Genomic DNA, 17872 nt, shown 5'->3' with positions numbered 1-17872 from the left:
AAAGCTGAAGATCAAGTTTACTTATTATGGAGGCAAATCTAATTTCAAGGGTAAATAAATACTTGTCAAACCTTTAAGGCCTGGTCTGGGTAAAAACAGGGAAAGCAGGTTGTTCTAGAATAGACTGAAGACAGGCAAATGTGTATACAAGTACACATTTTTAAAACATAAAAAATAGAAAGTATAGGGCATCTGCATTTTTTCCCATGGAAAAGAAAGAACATCAATCGTAGAAGAACTAGATCAGCACAAGTGCTATGCTAAAGAAAAATGGAGACGTCCAGCTGACATTCAGTGATGGCATGCTTTTAAACCCAGAAGTTTGCTTTCCTGAACCTCCTGCAAGCCAGGTGTTTTAAGAAAAAGAAAAATACCTGCTTTACTAAGCACTAAGTTCTATGATGGTTACAGGTTTTCCTGTTTATTACTTCTTTGCCTGAAATGTTAAGCCGTGTCCTCAAAAGCTGGCTCCTTGTGAAGGTGGTTTTTGGTTGAAGAGTGACTGTTGGTGAGAGGTTTGGAGAAGCAAATTAACTGAGAAAACAGATTTGTGCTACTGTGTTGCCTCCTTTACGTGCACTTACAGCTGCTGTGCCAGGGAAGCTGAACACAGCCACAGTACAAACGTCTCCTGTCTTGGCATCTACACGTTCAAAAGGAATTAGCCGGGAAGAGTCTACTCATTCCAACCAAAGTCCCCCAACCCTGTGAATTTTCCACACATGTCAGCAAATATGCTTGGCTTGCTTCCAAGACCTGTTAAAAATTTAAATCCCTTTATTTTTAAAAAACCTGGCAGTAGTTGATGAACTTTAGAAAATGAGGTTAAAAAAATATTTTGCAAAGATCTTCTCTGGGCTTGCAGGACGCATCCTGCATGAACACACGCAGGTGTGTGGGTGTGTGCTCACGTGGAGCTGAGCTGGGGGAGCTCCGCCCAGCCCTGCTGGCGAGTGGGGGCAGGCTCTGCGCCCACACCAGATGCATGGCCAGAGGCCCCCCCGGCACACCCACCTCGACCGCCGTGCTGTCCGATAGGCACTGGGAAGACAATGCTTTGCTTTTGAGTGGGATCTAGACCTGGACTTGGACGACGAATGGTACTTGGGAGACCTCGATCTTGTTCGAGACCGTTTTTTGTGCTTTTTCTTTTTCTTCTCTCTCTCTTCTTCTCTCGGCGGGTCTTTGCTTCTGCTTGAGCGCCCTTCCGAAGGCTTCGCATCTAAAGTTGGCAGAGGTCTGCCTCCAGCCAGTAGAGGACAGGACATAGTACCAGCTTCCTGGGAACAGAAGCAAACGTCTGGACGTTAACAGGGAAAATACGACACTTAAAAATGTGTATAAGGTTTCGACTTTGAGGCCCTCTCACCAATAACGAACCAACATCTCTTAGAGCAGACCACACCTCCCTCTGTGGCTCTAAAAACACCTCCTGGCATCTCAGGGAGAATGACGGCTCCTCCTCTGAACGCCCACCTCTCCTGGCTGGGCCTTCCTGTGCAGGGTTCCCTCCCAGGCCTGCCAGGCTATGGCGGCTGGAAGTGACGAAAGGAACATGGCACGAAGGGCACTGTATTAGGAAAGGAGCCCTGCTTGCTCTTTCGTAAATAATTGTGACTTTCCACTGAAAAGGAGATTTCTCAAACCTCTAGCACTAGGTTTTTATGAATCTCTGCTCTGCCCAAACCAGAAGAGGTTCCTCTTTGATTTTTAAAAACCTCTTTGTCACAAGAAAAATACATTTCTTTCTTTCTTTCTTTGTGCCTATATGAGGTGATGGATGTTAACTAAACTTACTGTGGTAGTTATTCTGTCTTATATGTAAGTCAGATCATGCTGTGTACCTTGAACACACAGTGCTGTGTGTCAACTGCTAACCAGAAAAGTGTCACTTGCCAACTGCCTCTACAAGGATGAATTCACTGGCTACTGCAGCCGCTGACTTTCGACACATCGTGAGAGTTCAGGGTGGAGATCAGGAAAGAGGCCCTCTGTGCTCTGGGAAAAACTGGCAGAACAGGCCTTCAGATAGTTACATTTTCAGGAGAAGATTTTAAGAGCCCAATTCTAGGACTTCCCTGGTGGCGCAGTGGTTAAGAATCCGCCTGCCAATGCAGGGTACACGGGTTTGATCCCTGGTCCGGGAAGATCCCACATGTCACGGAGCAACTAAGCCCATGAGCCACAACTACCGAGGCCACGTGCTGCAACTACTGAAGCCCGTGCGCCTAGAGCCCGTGCTCCACAACAAGAGAAGCCACTGCAATGAAAAGCCTGAGCACCACAAGGAAGAGTAGCCCACTCTCTGCAACTAGAGAAAGCCAGGAGCAACAAAGACCCAATGCAGCCAAAAGTTTAAAAATTAAAAATAAAATAACATAAAAATGTAGACTATGTTAAAAAAAAAGTCCAATTCCAGCATCTCCTCATGTGTAGAAAAGCACTGACATCACTAATGGAGACACCCGCTCCTCGTGACCAGCAGCCACCTTCTGCCAAAACGTGGGCTTGACCGCATGCACCCTCTTCACCGAAGCCACTGAATATATGCTGCCCCCGCCCCACCTCTTGAAGCAGTTCCTCAGAGCTCCTGAGAGGCTGTCTCCCGGGCTGTCACCCTCATGTGCCCCAAATAAAACTTAATTCACAACTCTCATGTTGTGCACTTTCTTTCAGTTGAAAGAAAAAAACAAAGCTGCTAATAGGAATCACAAACAAAACAATCCCATCAGTGCAAGGCAGCCTTACTCCACAGATACGAGTGCAACACAGTATCCACCTGAGTAAGTTCTCAGTCATCCTTAGAAACCTCTCTACCCGAGAATGACAGACACGCAGAAGAGTGCAGGGATCTTAGGGACACTGTCTGTTGAACTTTCACAGCGGGACACCAGCACACACATTGAAAAGACACCCCCTTCAGCACTGTGGCATCCGGAGCAGTCCCATTTCTAGGACTTTATTCTAAAGAGACAGTCACCTAAGTGTGCAACGCACACCTAAGGACCACATCACACTTTATGACGATCACAAATTATAAACGGCCCGAATGACCATTAAAGGGGTATCCTGGTTCACTAATGGTCCATCCAGGTAATGAACTCAACTTTAAAAAATGATGTGGTAATCCTATTTTTATTGACATTAACATCTGTCCGCATCACACTGTAAAACGAAAAAATGAATTTACAAAAAACAAAAACCCTCAAAAAGCCTAACCCCAACAAACCCCAAACTCCAAAAAACCACCACCACTATTTTATATTAGCAGCTGGAGCCACCCACTCTCAGCCCTTCCCCTCGTCCTGAGAAAGGTCATCTCCTCGATTCACTTTACATGAACGCTGAGTTAGTGGTCAGGGCCCCAGGAACCACAGCGCAGTCGGGGCTGCTGCAGAGAATTTCCCCGGGAAGCAGAGAGAGCCCATTTCAGGGGGAAGAGAGATGTAGCTTCTGTCCTTAATCTAAGTGGTTTGTTGAGTGAAGAGAAACCCAGAATATCTGCCTCTGAGCTCCCCTTGCTGCACATGCGGGCAGAGCCATAGCACTGGTTAGTGATAACTTATGCTGCACTGAAAGGGGGAGAGGTGGACGTCTGCAAAGGACACGTCCCCCCAGGTGGACGAGGCGCTGCAGGTGGCCAGTCCAGGACAACAGGAGAGGGCAAGGGGCAGCTTACAGATGAATTCCTATTTATACGTTATTGCCAACCCGACAATTTGCATCTCTGAACTTTATTACTGCTATTTCCCCTTTATCCTAACGAACGCCCGTCATTAGTAATATTTCACCACTGTGGTTATAGTTTAGTACTTCATTTTGAGGCGAGGGAATAAGTGAATCAATATATTCAAAATATAACTCGTAATTAAGTCATGGGGTCTATTTATTCTAATAAGGTGATTGATTACCCTTCACCATTAAAGTAAAAATCAGCAACTAAGGGAGGGCCCTGGCCAGGCTGAATTAAGATGATGCATTTTGATAACCTCACTGTTTTTCTTCTAGCTTAAAAGTACTAAGAGGATATTAAAAAACCCAGCAGTTAGACTTAAAAAAAAAGAAAAACAAAGAGAAAAAGGATCACCAATCCCACATGCCTTGTGGCAGCCCCCTCAACAATGGTGACCCCAGGGGCATGCTGTCTGGGCCAGCATGTCTCAGGGATCCTGAGATGCACACTCTCCCCAACACGACTCCACTTCTGAGATCGAGAAACTTCACCACGCATCCCACAACCCGGGGGGCGGCTCTCATGACCGCAACCGCAGGAAACAGGCACAGGTCACAGCCCTCATGCAGGGGCCCCAGCAGCCTGGGGAGGAGCAGAGTTTAGCCCCCAGTGGTGCCTGTGCCCAGAGAGCAAGTGCTGGCGCAGAGTCTGTACAAATGCAGAGCTTGAGAGACTTCCAGCCCACCCGCGCCACCGGGCAGGGTGGTCAGATGTAGGAGCTCTGCCTGAACACGGAAGCGCCTTGGTCTGCCCGGGCTGCAGAACTGCTCAGAGGCAGGGTTTCCATTCCCTCCAGTCTCTGGGAGCAGCCCAGCACCCGGGACACAACAGAACAGGTGTGCGTTCCGGCCTCTGCAATTACACCAAAGGCGTTCCTGTGTGCACAGCTGGGGGCAGGGGCATGGACTCAACAACACAGAGGAAGTGGTTCACGGATGTTTATGACATGAGCCATGGAACTATTTCAGGGAAACATCAGGAGGGCTGGGCAGAAAAGTGCAGTGGCCACGCGCTCTCTCTGCAGCCCCGGACCCTCTCCCTTACTTGCAAAAACATTGTTGATGTGGCCAATGGCCCTTTCTGCCCTCTCTGTGCATGAACTCTGCATGAAACTCTCCATCTGAAGCAGGAGACGGACCAGGACATTCCACTCTGCCCGGCCACTGTGCTACGCTGAGGGAGAGGCCCATGGCCCATGTCTGGCCCAGGTCAAGGAGCTTCAAGCCCAGGCCCTCCGCTGAGTGGGGAGGGGCTGCGGAGTGAGGCGCTGAAGCAGGGTCTGGAGGAAGCAGAGCTGCAGATGAATCCTCGAGACACATGTGAGCCCCAAGCAAGCCGCGCCACCCTCACAACTCAGAAAGTGAACCCAACTAGCTACTGGTTTTGCTTAAGCCATTTAGGGTCAGCACGTGTCACCAGAGCCCTGACTGGTGCAGCAATCCGGGCCTTCAAACTACTGGAAAAAAGAAATTAATACCCAGCTAGCTCTGTAATCTAGACCTTGCTGCAGTGATAGAAACATTCTGTTTCTGCACGGCCCACCGCAGTTAGCTGCCAGGCATGTGCGGCTACTAGGCACCTGAAATGTGGCTAGTGAGATCAAGGACCCAAATCCTTGATTTAAGTTAAACTGAAATTGCCACGTGTGGCTGGCGGCTACCATATTGCAGTGCATACTCTGAAGGAGTCAAATGCCCCGCTAATTTATACTATAAATTATGTGAGTAACCTGGAAGACAGACTAAGTCACTGCTGAGTCAAGGCCTTCCCTGCAGCCCCACGCCTCCCTGGTCTGGTTTCCGAAGACACCTGGCTGACGCCCTCCCTGCACACGGCGGCCTTTGAGAAGCTGCCTGCGAGGACCGCAGGAGGCAAAGCAACAGGACCATGTGGCAACCAGTTCCAAAAAAGCAAAGTGGCCTTTTGGGGATGGAATGTTAATATTCCAGCAAAAATGATCAAAGCGCAAATCACCATGGGGGAGGGGAGGACAAAGGCTGGCCTGAGTCGTGACTGGGCAAAATCAAGAAGGGAGTTCAGGAAGATTAGTCATTTATAAGAGTATTTTAAAACCTATGTCCCTTACTTTGGTAACACTGGAGAATAATATTGATCAGTCTTTGATCACAATGAAGTATTTGTCAACAAATTAGCACACAAACTAGCAACTATTATTTCCTGCAGCGGGAAAATAAATTGCTCAAAAGCAGACTAACATACATTTTAAAATAAAATCTTATTTCTGAAGTAACACTACATTAACTATGAAATGCGGTAATTATACAAAGGACTCAAGATGTTTTATACATTTGAAGTCGGACTTTGAAATACATCCTCTAAAACTGCATTTGCAAATCTCTACCCATGCACGTCATGCCCGTCTCCCGCTCCACCTCCCAGGCAGGGCAATTGCCCAGATCTGATTGCCGAGGCCTCTTCCACGTGACTCTGCCTTTTCCACTCTGCTGGTGCCTCTCCTCCCCTCTAATCAGTGGTGCCCATGTGGAGCACTGCTGCTGGCTTCCGCCGCTGCTCTATCCGTTTCTGCCCGTGGAAATGCTGCTTCAGCTCCTCAGCGTCCCACACATCCTGCAGCAGCTCAGCCTCTCCTGGACCTGCCCCATCGCTGTTCCGGTTCTGCCCCCTCCTCCACAGACTCTTCAGGTGGGGTGGTGCTCACCACCGCTGCCTGTGCGGTTTCACCCACCTCCACTGCCTGTGGGTCTTTGGCCTTGGAGTGCCCTCGCTACCTTGTCACCTCTCCAAATGACCATGGTTCCTCAAGGCCCCGGCCAATCCCCAAGCACCCCACAGACCCCGCCCTGTGCCTCCTCTGCCGTCCTGGGGGCCCAGGGCCCTCACCCCCTCGCTCAGACCTGCTCTGTGCCTCGTAGGGCCAACCTGGTGGAAATGTTCACGGGCAGATGGCAACCACACGAATGTGACTGCTCACAGCTCCTAATTCACATCCCAAAGTGCCCTGAATTATAACAGAGGCTCGACAAACATGGGTTGGTTTTTGTTCCCCTTTCCTTTTCAAACTCTTCTTGGACCTGTAAGCTTGGCAGGATCATTAACTTGAAAAAATGACTGTTATCTAAACGATGTCCTGAAGCCTGCTTTCACCACGTAAATGATGGCAGGATTCAACAGGGATTCAAGACTTCTGATTTCTCTTCGTTTTGAATTAAGAGCACACACACACAAACACACACCAAAACGGGATGGTATACATACAGATTTCTAAGTACTACTTATGTACAGGCTTTTACATATTTTATATACTGTTTAAAAATGTAACATACTGGTATCTGTCCACATCAATAAACACACTTCAAGACATCGTTAAAAGTTACAACTGAATGTGTAAGATCACCTACCCTAACAGGTCAATGGAACTGAACAGACAAGAGTGCAGAAACAGAGCAAGTACAGCTGGGGATTTAGTGTATAATAAAGAGGCCCTTTAAGCTAGTGGGAAAGACATGTGATTTAGTGGATTGCATGGTGTCTAGCTATATGCTCCTCAAACTGAAATAATTCCCAGTGGGGCAGATTAAAAGACACAAAGGAAACTGCTGGTAATACTGGTGACACGGAGCTCACACACAACAGCAGAGACCAGCCGGGAGAAGAGTGAAGGCCAAGCGGGAGCTCACAGCAGGGGGTAAAAAGGCATGAGCCCTGTGAAAGTTACTCAATATCATCTGTAATTAAAATATGTAAGTTAGGCGACTTCCCTCTTGGCGCAGTGGTTAAAATTCTGCGCTCCCAATGCAGGCCCACATGCATGCCGCAAACAAGAGCTTGCATGCGGCACCTAAGACCTGGTGCAACCAACCAACTAACTAACTAAATAAGTTAAATATGTAAGTTAAACCAAACAGATGCCATCTTTTCCCACCTATCAGACTGACAAGAATTAAGGTGGATGACCACCAGTGCTGGCAGGGGTGTGAAGAGTTACATTCATACACCATGGAGACAAACAAAACAAAAACAAGAGCCCCAAAACTGCTATAATTGTTGCAGGGGCTAATGTAGCAGTAAATTAAAAAATTTTAAATCTGAAATTTAAAAATCAATTCCACGGTCAGGGATTTACCCTGTGGATACACGCACCTCAGTGAGTAGACGAGACACAGGAACCAGGCTTAAAGCAGCACTGCCCTAACAGTAAAACCCCGGGAACGGCTGGCATTTCCGCCAGCAGGGAGGGTGAACTAAGCATGGCACATGCAGAAGGGGCTTGATTTAAGGGCTGACGTATGAAAGGACTGACAGTCGGTCACTCATCCAGTAAACAGTCTGTTCCACACCAGGCACCACTCCGACATTGATATGGGAAGACCTCTAGCATAAGTGAAAAAAGTCAAGATACCAGAATAATGGATAGGGCATAGTCCTATGGTCGTGATATTTAAAATCTATACATAGATAAATAGGGTGGTGGGTGCAAGGGGCTAGGGGAGGGGAGTGGGGAGCTGGTGTTTAATGGGGACAGTTTCAGTTTGGGAAGATGAAAAAGTCCTCGAGAGGGATGGTGGTGTTGGCTGCACAACAACATGAATGTACCTAATGCCACTGAATTGCATGCTTAAAAAAGGTTAAAATGATAAACTATATGTATATTTTACACAATAAAAAATAAAAGTGGATACTTCCATAGGAATTAAAACAAAAGAAGGAGAAGACTTTTACTCTTCATTTTATACTTCTCTCTAGCATTTGAACTTTTAAAATCACATGTATACACTGCTTTTACAGAAAGCAAAGTGAAAACAGAACGCACCTCTAAGGCAGAGGAGCTGCATGGCGACAACAAAGTCCTGCCAGGCTGTGAGCCTGGCCTTCTGAACAGGGTCCCTGCTCAGCCCTACACGTGTCTGCTCAGACGGATCTGGGGTGCAACCTATTCCCACTGGGCCAACCCCATTCAACTTCAACTCCCAGCCTCACCCCCGCTCGACACAAAATTATACACCTGTGCAGTGAGGTCAGACATGCCAGCATCTGAGAGTCAAGGGCACAGAGAACAGTCAACAAAAGTCAGGGTCACCTATCTCCAGAAGCTGCTTTAGGCTCAAAATATTTTCAGGTGTGAATCGCATTTATGACAGTTGCCAATTTAATTCAAGTATTTTTGTTTCAAAGCAATAAAGACATCACCATCTGCTACTACCATTACATTTTTGTTGAATAGTTTAGGGACTTCCCTGGTGGTCCAGTGGTTAAGACTCCGCGTTCCCACTGTAGGGGCGTCCGTTCAACCCCTGGTTGGGGAACTAAGATCCAATAGTTTAGTAGCTACGATTTTGCCCACTAGATGTCCAGGAAGATTGACCCGATGTTTTAAACATGAAGCATAAACACTCACTTCTATGGGTTATAGATTTAACACACATGCTTAAAAAGAAGAAAGGTGGGAGACGCCGCATATAAAGACAAACAGGATCAAAGTCTCAGCCTACTTTGTGCTGATAAGGAAGCGATTCTGGTACTTGTGACAATACGGGCTGTACAGCAGGCGAGGAAACTGCGGATCAGTGATGAATGATTCTGGCTGTGATGGAGTTTTCATTAAAACACAATTTTATTAGAAAATATAGATGCAACCATGTAATATAAGGGGTTAAAGTATCTAGGTATGCAGACATCTTTTAATTAAGCCCTTTATTCACTGCACAAATGACATCAAAACAATAAAGGAAATTAAAGCAGCCACTCACACCCCTCCCATGACAGCAGCTCCCTTGCTTTCTTAGGTTCCCTGCCCCTGTGCTATATGCATAATTTTTACAGCTGCAACCATAAAAGTGGAGCAGCTCTATATTCTGCCTCTTCCCCCTTTTATATCTAACGCAGTTTTAGCAGCTACGGGCTTCATCCTTGTGTTGGCCCAGAGGTCCTCCCAAAGTCAGGGCATGATCGCGGGTGCTTTTCTGGGCATGACTGCCTGTGGCTGGGCCGGCTGCGGCGAGGCCCTCCCCAGGCGGGCCACCTCTGGAAGCAGTGGGGGGAAGCGCAGAGGTGGCAGGTCCCAGTGGAAGCCCCCACCCGAGGGGCTCTCAGGAAGGTGCTCCAACAGGTGCTGGGCGCACGGGAGGACCAGCCCGCCAGAGCGCAGCCCGCAGCCAACGAGCTCTCACAGAAGCTGACACTCGGGCTCCCCAGTCTAATTCAGCTATTATTTTTGAGGCCGCCTGCCAGATTTGAATTTCAGACTGATTCTTGAGGTGAGAACGCTGATTTGACCTTCAACAGAAAGCTGAAAACCTGAACTCAGAATGCTGCTTCCCATGGAGAAACAAATCAACCAGTGGCTACATGCAGCAAAAATCAGTTTTGTTTGGTTTTTTGTTTTTTTTATTTATTTATTATTTTTTGGGGGGTACACCAAGTCAAAAATCAGTTTTGAACCATGGCCCTAGACGCTTAGAAATATCAATGTAATTAAAGTAAAAAATGTGCAGGGCCCGTTCTACATTACAGGGAAAAGGTGGCTGCAAAAGACATTTCGGGGACACTTGGAGAAGTGGCGCAGGCACTGTCCTGAGCAGTTTCCAACCCTCCATCCCTGCCGCCACCTGAAGGGAGAAGATGGGCCGGGGGGCTAAGTTCTGGTCCTACAGCTTAGGAAAGAGCTGTGAGGAGTCGGCCCCTTTAAGAGAAGATGATGGCGACCGTATCTTACTTTTCTTTTTAATGAAAGTGCTGATATTAACACAGACCCCCAAGTAAGCCTCTCAGCCATAAGTGTGCAGTGAGCTTAGGAGCCTCAGTGGTCTGGCATGTCTGTCCGGGCCAATGCAGGCCGCTCGCAGGCAGAGCCCTCCTCCAGCTCCTGGGAGGCGCACCACGATGCACAGGCTCCCAGCCTGGGCCCAGAGGCTGTGTACCTGACACTGCATGCATATCTGGTGTGTCTACGCGCTCAGGGAGTTTTCATCAGGTGCTCACTGACCCCAGCTGTACAGCACAGGCAGACCTCATGTTACTGTACTTCACAGACACCTCGTTTATTAATAAGTTGAAGGTTTGTGGCAACTCTGAGTTGAGCAAGACTATCAGGGCCACCTTCCCAACAGCACTTGCTTACTTCATGTCTCTGTGTCACATTCTGCTAATTATCATAATATTTCAAACTTATCCATTATTAGATCTGTGATCAGAGATGTGACTAATGCAAAAAGATTATGGCCTGCTGAGGCTCAGACGATGATTGGCATTTTTTAGCAATAAAGGATTTTTAAATTAAGGTATGTGTATATTTTTAGACATGATGCTACTGCACACTAACAGACTACAGCATAGTGTAAACATAACTTTCATATGCACTGGGAAAGCAAGAAATTCATGAGACTTGCTTTGCTGCTGTGGTCTAGAACTGAATCCACGGTACCTCCAAGGTCTGCCTGGAAAAGCATGTGACCCCACGTGGGAGAAGAGTGGGGTCTGCTCACAGCCTTCATGCAGGCTTGAGAGCTGAGTGGCCAGAGGAATCCACACTCAGGTACTTGTACCAACCGCGCTTTGCCCAGAACACTGATGTGGACCCTTTTCTAACTTACCTCTACATTGAAAGGATTCTCTTCCACTTTCCCGACTTCTGCTTCTGGCAGAGGATTTTTTAAGGTTTGTAAAAATAAAGCTGCTTTCCTTTTACGTTCTGCTTGAAGCTGTTTCTCCTTTGATTCCTTTGATGCCTGGGCCAGCTTTTCCCTGGCAGCAGCTGCCAGTCGGTCCTCCAACTTTTGCTTTGCTTAAGGAATAAACAAAGAAAAAAGATGTTTAGAACAAGCAGTACTGTATAAATATCCTGCTATCTTAATTTTCATGGGCAGTAAAAGGTCATGAAATACAATGCAGTTATTTTAAAACATGAATATGATACAGGTTTCAGGAAAGGTCAACAAATTGGGCAAAGAGAATTCTGAGAGAATTAGTTTACGATGCTTATTATTAGTACTTTTTATATTGTACTTTCAAAATTAGTCAGAAAGGTGATGGGATTCCATAGCAGTTAAACCCGGAATGATGAAAACCTTGGAATGGTTCTCATGAACGTGTGCCCAAATTACCAGGTAATGAACGCCGTGAAAAGTGTTTTATTCCAAATGATCTGACACCCTGTTCAGTTCACACGCAGTAAATGCAGATTTAGGGACACATGCATGAACACAAGTGTGCTCGGGGAGAGCAACTACAGCACAATGCACGTTCCTGAGAGCAGGGCATTCTGTGGCTAAAGAATTACCTTTTATCAATGCTGCGTGATCTGTTTGTGTACATACAGAAAAGGTAATCCACAAAACCAGCTAGAACAGATAAAAACTGCAAACGCAATTGTTAATTCACTACTTTAGCGAGAGCAGAACAGAACTTATTTTGGAGGAGGGGCAGAACCGACAAGACGTTCCCCACAAACACTGCTGGCCATGTGTCAGAGGCAAGTTGTGGCCACACCGTGACCCATGAAGACGAGCGGCAGCCTGAAAACCAGCTCGGGCCCCAGCACCTTCAACGGTCTGATGGTTCTGCAGGGAGATGGCCTCACGAAAGGGCACCTCCTAGCTCGGAACATTAGCCCGAGCTGGGAACAAAGGCTGAGCATTTGCCCCAAGGCTGCCATTAAAGCACACTCAGCCACTCTCAGCTCACCCTCTGCAAACAAATCGCCAAGGGCACTGCGTCAGAGCTTAATGAACAGCAGCACTCCTCACTCGACAGGGAGCTTCTCAGATGAGAGAAACCACACAACGGCTCCCCACTGGTTCTCATTTTGAAAGGTTGGAGACTCGCGCTGGCAGCCTCGTGTTTTTGGCTTAGTAGGTTAATCTTGCATTTATGTACTTTTCCTTTAAGAAGTTTAAAACACGCTGACAAACCTTGCTTTGCTTCTAGCTCCTCCTGGGTGAGCTGAGGCCGCTTCTCCTCAGCCACCACACAGGGCGGGGCAGCCACCGGGCCGGTGTTTGTCGCGCTGCTGGCGCTTTCTTGGCCTTCTTTGCTCTCTTCGTCATCCTCGCTGTCATCATCTAGCTTAACACGGTTTTTTTCCAGGGGAAGCAGATCATTTTCTTTGGCCTTGATTGCAAAGCTTATTGGAGCGAATGAAGCTATTGAGAAAAGGGGAAAATGGTAACACATATTTTAAGTAACAGGAAGCACAGAGTGGACATCTTCACGGGCCCCACCACGCCCATGAGCGCCCCTGGTGGGAGCGATGTCTCGAGTGGAGCCACATCTTACGCAGAGGGAGGGGCTAGGGCAAGCAGGCAGCGCCTGTGACATCTGAGGGGCGTTTAAAAGGATGTCACACGCGCCGGAGCCTGATGGAGGGGACTGCACAGCACATCTCAGGCCACGTCAGGAGGCACACATGAGTGCCAGCTGGGGTCACCGCACGGGCAAATGGTCAAGTTTTGTTGGTGTTTTCCTTCTTTTTTTGGGCTCAGCACATAGCTGAGTTTGCATAAGTAAGCATATGATGGGACTCCACTATTAAAGCGTACTTCCAAAAAATCCCAACTATATAAACTAACCTTTTCTTACAAAAGCAAGTTACAGAATCTGTTCCTTTATTCAGCAAACATTTGACTGGGTGCCTACTTTGTGCGACGCATTCTGTCAAGACTATTCCCTGCACCTATAAGAAAATTTTAAACCTACTGTAACAAAAATTTAGGTGGTTCAATTTTTCTCTCCTAGAATATTTGGTAATTTTAATTTAAGAGAAATACAAAGGCCCAAAAGGAAATAATCTTCTTCCCCTTCCCCCCATCGACTCAAGGCTCACTGAGTCCCTTCCTCCTCAGACTCTACGGTAAATGGCTCTTTGCAACACCTAATTGGCTGTACTAAGATACTTTATTTATTTATTATTTATTTATTTATTTTTATTGGATGTGTTGGGTCTTTTTTGCTGTGCACAGGCTTTCTTTTTTCAGTTGTGGTGAGTGGGGGCTACTCTTCATTGTGGTGTGCAGGCTCCTCATTGCCGTGGCTTCTCTTGTTGTGGGGCACAGGCTCTAGGCACATGGGCTTCAGTAGTTGCAGCACATGGGCTCAATAGTTGTGGCTCACGGGCTCTAAAGTGCAGGCTCAATAGTTGTGGCGCATGGGCTTAGTTGCTCTGCGGCATATGGGATCTTCCTGGAGCAGGGATCAAACCCATGTCCCCTGCATTGGCAGGCGGATTCTCAACCACTGCGCCACCTAGGAAGCCCAAGATACTTTATTTTTAAACACCATATGTTATTACTGATGAGAGCTATTCAAGTAAACCACAATGCAGGGCAATTTTAAGTGCAGTGCAAACGGGCTGACTCTGAGAGGGGAGTGGATCTGGCTTAAGGAAGGCAGGTTCTGATGTGGCTGTGACTGTGGGGGTGAGCTCACCTGGCTGGCCCCCGGCTTCCCCACTTTCAGCATTTTATGGTTCCAAACCCAAGTGTGACTTGAAGCTGGTAAATAACCCAAATGTTTGAAATATAATCATCTCTCGTCAGTAATCACCTCAAGCTATGTAGCACACCCCAAGATGCTAAATGTTGGTAAAGTGATATTTTATAAGTCAGAATGAAAAGGGGGCAAAGCTAGTCTCTGTGTTGACTGCACAGTGCTATGCACTTGCACTGTACATGGTGCCCTGAGGTTCCCCTTCCTAACAACCCCCCAAACAAGGACACAACACGGGGTAAAAGGTACACTTTGTTGGGAGAGTCAATAGTAACCATTCTACTGTGGTTATGTGAAGAACAGCCCTGATCTTTTGGAGATACATGCGATCACACTGATGGATAAAATGCCATCATGTTGGGATTTACTTCAGAGTAGCCTGGGGGCGGGCTGGACTGAGAGTTATAAATAAGATTCGTCCTACACTGGCCATGGGAGCTGGATGCTGAGCACTGTGAGTGGGGGGGGCGGGGGGGGGGGGGCGGTGACTCTTACACCAGGCTCTGTTTTTGTACTTGTCTGAAATTTTCCATAAGAAAAAAGTTTCACAATATTAACCCTTTATTGCCTCTAGTAATATGGTCTCTTTAGTAGAACAGAGTTAAAGAAACATATAAAAGAAGAGAAAACTTCAGTTAAGTGTTAATCAAAATTACTCAAGTTAACTTGGGGCTAAAGTATTACATCACAAGTTAATTTTAAAACAATTACTCCTAAACAATCTCTTCCTCCAAATTTAAAAATATGCAATCAACAAATATATTAAAATCAAAACTTGTGGAACACAGTTTAATGCACATCAAATACAGTGCCAAACAGCACACATTGTTCGATACACACTTTAAAGTGACTTAATAAAAGAACTGACTGATGTGTAGAGTCTCCATGCCTCACGTCACTTAACGTTTGCGACCCCAGGAGGGGACAGATACGATCAGGCCTCCCCATTTACAGATAAGAACACAGGCTAAAAGGTCAAGTAAATTTCCCAAAGTAGCTCAGCTAGAATGCAGGGGATTAGGGACTATTTCCTTTGTAGAATTATTCAATTACACAACTATGGCATCGACCTGGAACCTTATGTGCAAGTCACATCACAACACATGAAAAGCACCCCCTACAGCCTTCAGCAGTCTCCTGCTGTGATAAGGCTGAACAGCAGCTCTGAAGGGGGCTCCTCTGTCACCAGCCCCCCACCAGCACTGTGCTCCAGCCCCGCCCTGCCTTCTGCCTGGAGCTTTCTTCCTCAGCTCCTCTCACAGGAAGCCTCTCCTCAGGCAGGACCTGCCTGGCCTCTCTCCTTCAGGCCACTCTTGACAGTTTGTGTTGTGTGTGTGGTCTGGTTACCCTGAGCCTGGAGCGGGCAGGACTGCAGAACTAATGTGCCCAGGTGTGCATGGCCCTCTACCTTGCACATTAACTGTGCTTCCTTTCTTAGGCTTTCATGGTTCATTACTAAGTTTCAACTTCTAAGGTAATACGTGTTCTCTATGGGAAATTCTGAAAACGCTGGTGAACAAAATGAAAGGCCATCTGCAATTCGGGCACGGGAAAGACATGATCTGGACCTAACCAGTGGGTGGTTCCGAGGCATGTGTGTGTGCCCAGGTGCACACACACGAAAAATGGGACCATACTTTATAGTTTTACAGCCTGCTGTTTTCACTTAAGCAACGCCTTTCCACATAAAAAGTATAGACATCTTTCCATGTCAACGTACATCATTTTAATAAACGGCAATACTATTTCTTACTATGGACATGCCAATTTATTTCAGTCTCTCACGACTGTTCCCAATTTTTTTATTTTTAAAAGCTTACAAGCCTTGTGATGAACCCCTGGTTGAGACAGCCTGCTGAACCAAACGTCTCTAGGAGCGGGAAGGCATCTGCATGTAGCATCTTGTCCCCACCATCGGGCTGCCTCCTCTGGAGGGGCCTTACCGCCAACACTCCAAGGACAACGTGTGAGGGTCCTGTTGCCCAAACCCTCTCTCACTATTACTTTCTAACTTTACTAAATTGGAGGCAAAGAACAGTATCGTGTTAGTAAGGACATATTTAAAAAATCTGTTCACTGACCACCTATTTTTCTTCTTTTGTGAACTGTCTTTTCATGTCCTTTGTTTTTCTACTGCAGTGACTTCTCTTATTGATTTACAAGAGCTCTTTCTATAGCAAGGATTTTGACCTTTTATCTTCTGTTATATTAGCAATCACTGCCGTCCTGACATTTGTCTTTCTACTTTATACAGGCCCAGTTCCCGTCAGACCTATCTTTCTTTTTCATTTATGGCTTCAATTCTTAGAAAGTCCTTTCCAACTACAAGACTAGAAAAAAATTACCCTTATTTTCTTCTACTTTTATGATTTTTACATTTAAACACCATCTATCTGGAATCACTGTTACTGTCAGATGTGATATAACAGTCTAATTTTTTTCAAAATGGAGAGCCTGTTTTTCCAACGCCAATTATTGTCATACTAGGGAAGCTTTATCATAAAAACCTCGGGAGATGCTGGTGCTTTTCTGGCATCTGTCTGTGAGTAAGACAGACTACACTGGGAGACTTTTCTGGTGGGATGCTGCACTGACTGCTGCAAGGAACCCCGCCTGCTCACATCTGCCCTCAGTCATTCTAAGCTCACTTCCACCTGAGCTGCTTAACACCTGGGTTTCCCAGGGGTCCTGGCCTGCAGACTGCTAAGCTTTGTGGGGTTAAGGTACTGGGGCTTGAGAGCTTCTTAACCTTCTACTTTGGGCTCTGGAGTAGCTTTAATCAGACAGGCTTTTCTCTTTCTTGAGGAAAGTTACTTTGACCTTAACTCCTTAACTTTGTCCTGGCCTGCCTGCTTTTAGAGGTATTTCACTGACCAATGTTTTCTAAATTCTTTCAGGCCTACAGATCCGTCATTTTACTGCCTCTCTGGAGATAATTTTAGCAATTTATCAATATATTTTCCTGGATAAATTTTTTCAGTTATTTTCAAATTTATTCAAATTTAGTTATATATATTGTTCTTGTGTACTTAAAAAATACCTGTGTTTTTTCTCTCATGTTGTATATTTGCATTTTTTTCTATATTAAACTTGCATAATGATGATAAGCTTTATTGGTCTTTTAGTACTTCCTCAGCAATTTCTGCTTTGATTTTTATTGATTCTCCTTCTCTGTTTTCCTTACATGCATTTTATAATTTTTTCCTAGGTTCCTGAGTTGAACGCTTGTTTTGGTTCTATTTTTTTTTTTTTTTACCAACATAAGCATATGAGGTTATAGGTTTTTCTTTTAAGTTTTTACTGCATTTGATAATTTTTTGATAGTATTCTCATTGTCCTCACTTTCTTTAATTATTTTCAGGGCATTGACACGTCTGTAAAAATCTTTCTGCACCAGCATTAAGAATACTTTCCATGCAAAGTATCAGATGGATCTTAACTACCTGGCATTTAATGCTACAGCTGCCTGTGTGATGTGCCAACTTGCTTTCTCCCCTGTGGAGGGCAACCTATTTTCCTATCTGGATGCTTTTTCTTCCACCTCTACCTTTTCCTTGGAAATCTGAGGAAAAGTTTGAACTTGTCTTCTCATTCAATCTAATTTTCAGTGTTTTTTTTTTTTATATTTTAAAATTTGGCAATCTTTTTCTAAACAATCTTTTCCAGATGTCAGATTAC

The 17872-nt window shown here is 46.0% G+C and overlaps 1 protein-coding gene across 4 annotated transcripts in view; it reads right to left on the bottom strand.

Moving 5' to 3' along the window:
• The window catches only part of SFSWAP (splicing factor SWAP), a 77909-nt gene that overhangs the window by 18576 nt on the left and 41461 nt on the right, over positions 1-17872 (bottom strand). For all 4 annotated transcript variants that reach the window (XM_057744716.1, XM_057744713.1, XM_057744714.1 and 1 more), the window contains 3 exons: positions 12622-12852; positions 11305-11495; positions 1015-1280 (listed from right to left, as the gene is read on the bottom strand). In XM_057744716.1, coding sequence (XP_057600699.1) covers positions 1015-1280; positions 11305-11495; positions 12622-12852 — 688 coding nt within the window. The remainder of the gene's footprint in view (positions 1-1014; positions 1281-11304; positions 11496-12621; positions 12853-17872) is intronic.

The sequence above is a fragment of the Hippopotamus amphibius genome, chromosome 8 (genome assembly GCF_030028045.1).
Source record: "Hippopotamus amphibius kiboko isolate mHipAmp2 chromosome 8, mHipAmp2.hap2, whole genome shotgun sequence".
NCBI lineage: Eukaryota > Metazoa > Chordata > Mammalia > Artiodactyla > Hippopotamidae > Hippopotamus > Hippopotamus amphibius.
Note: the sequence above shows the minus strand (reverse complement) of the source record. Positions and strands in the feature narration are given on the sequence as shown.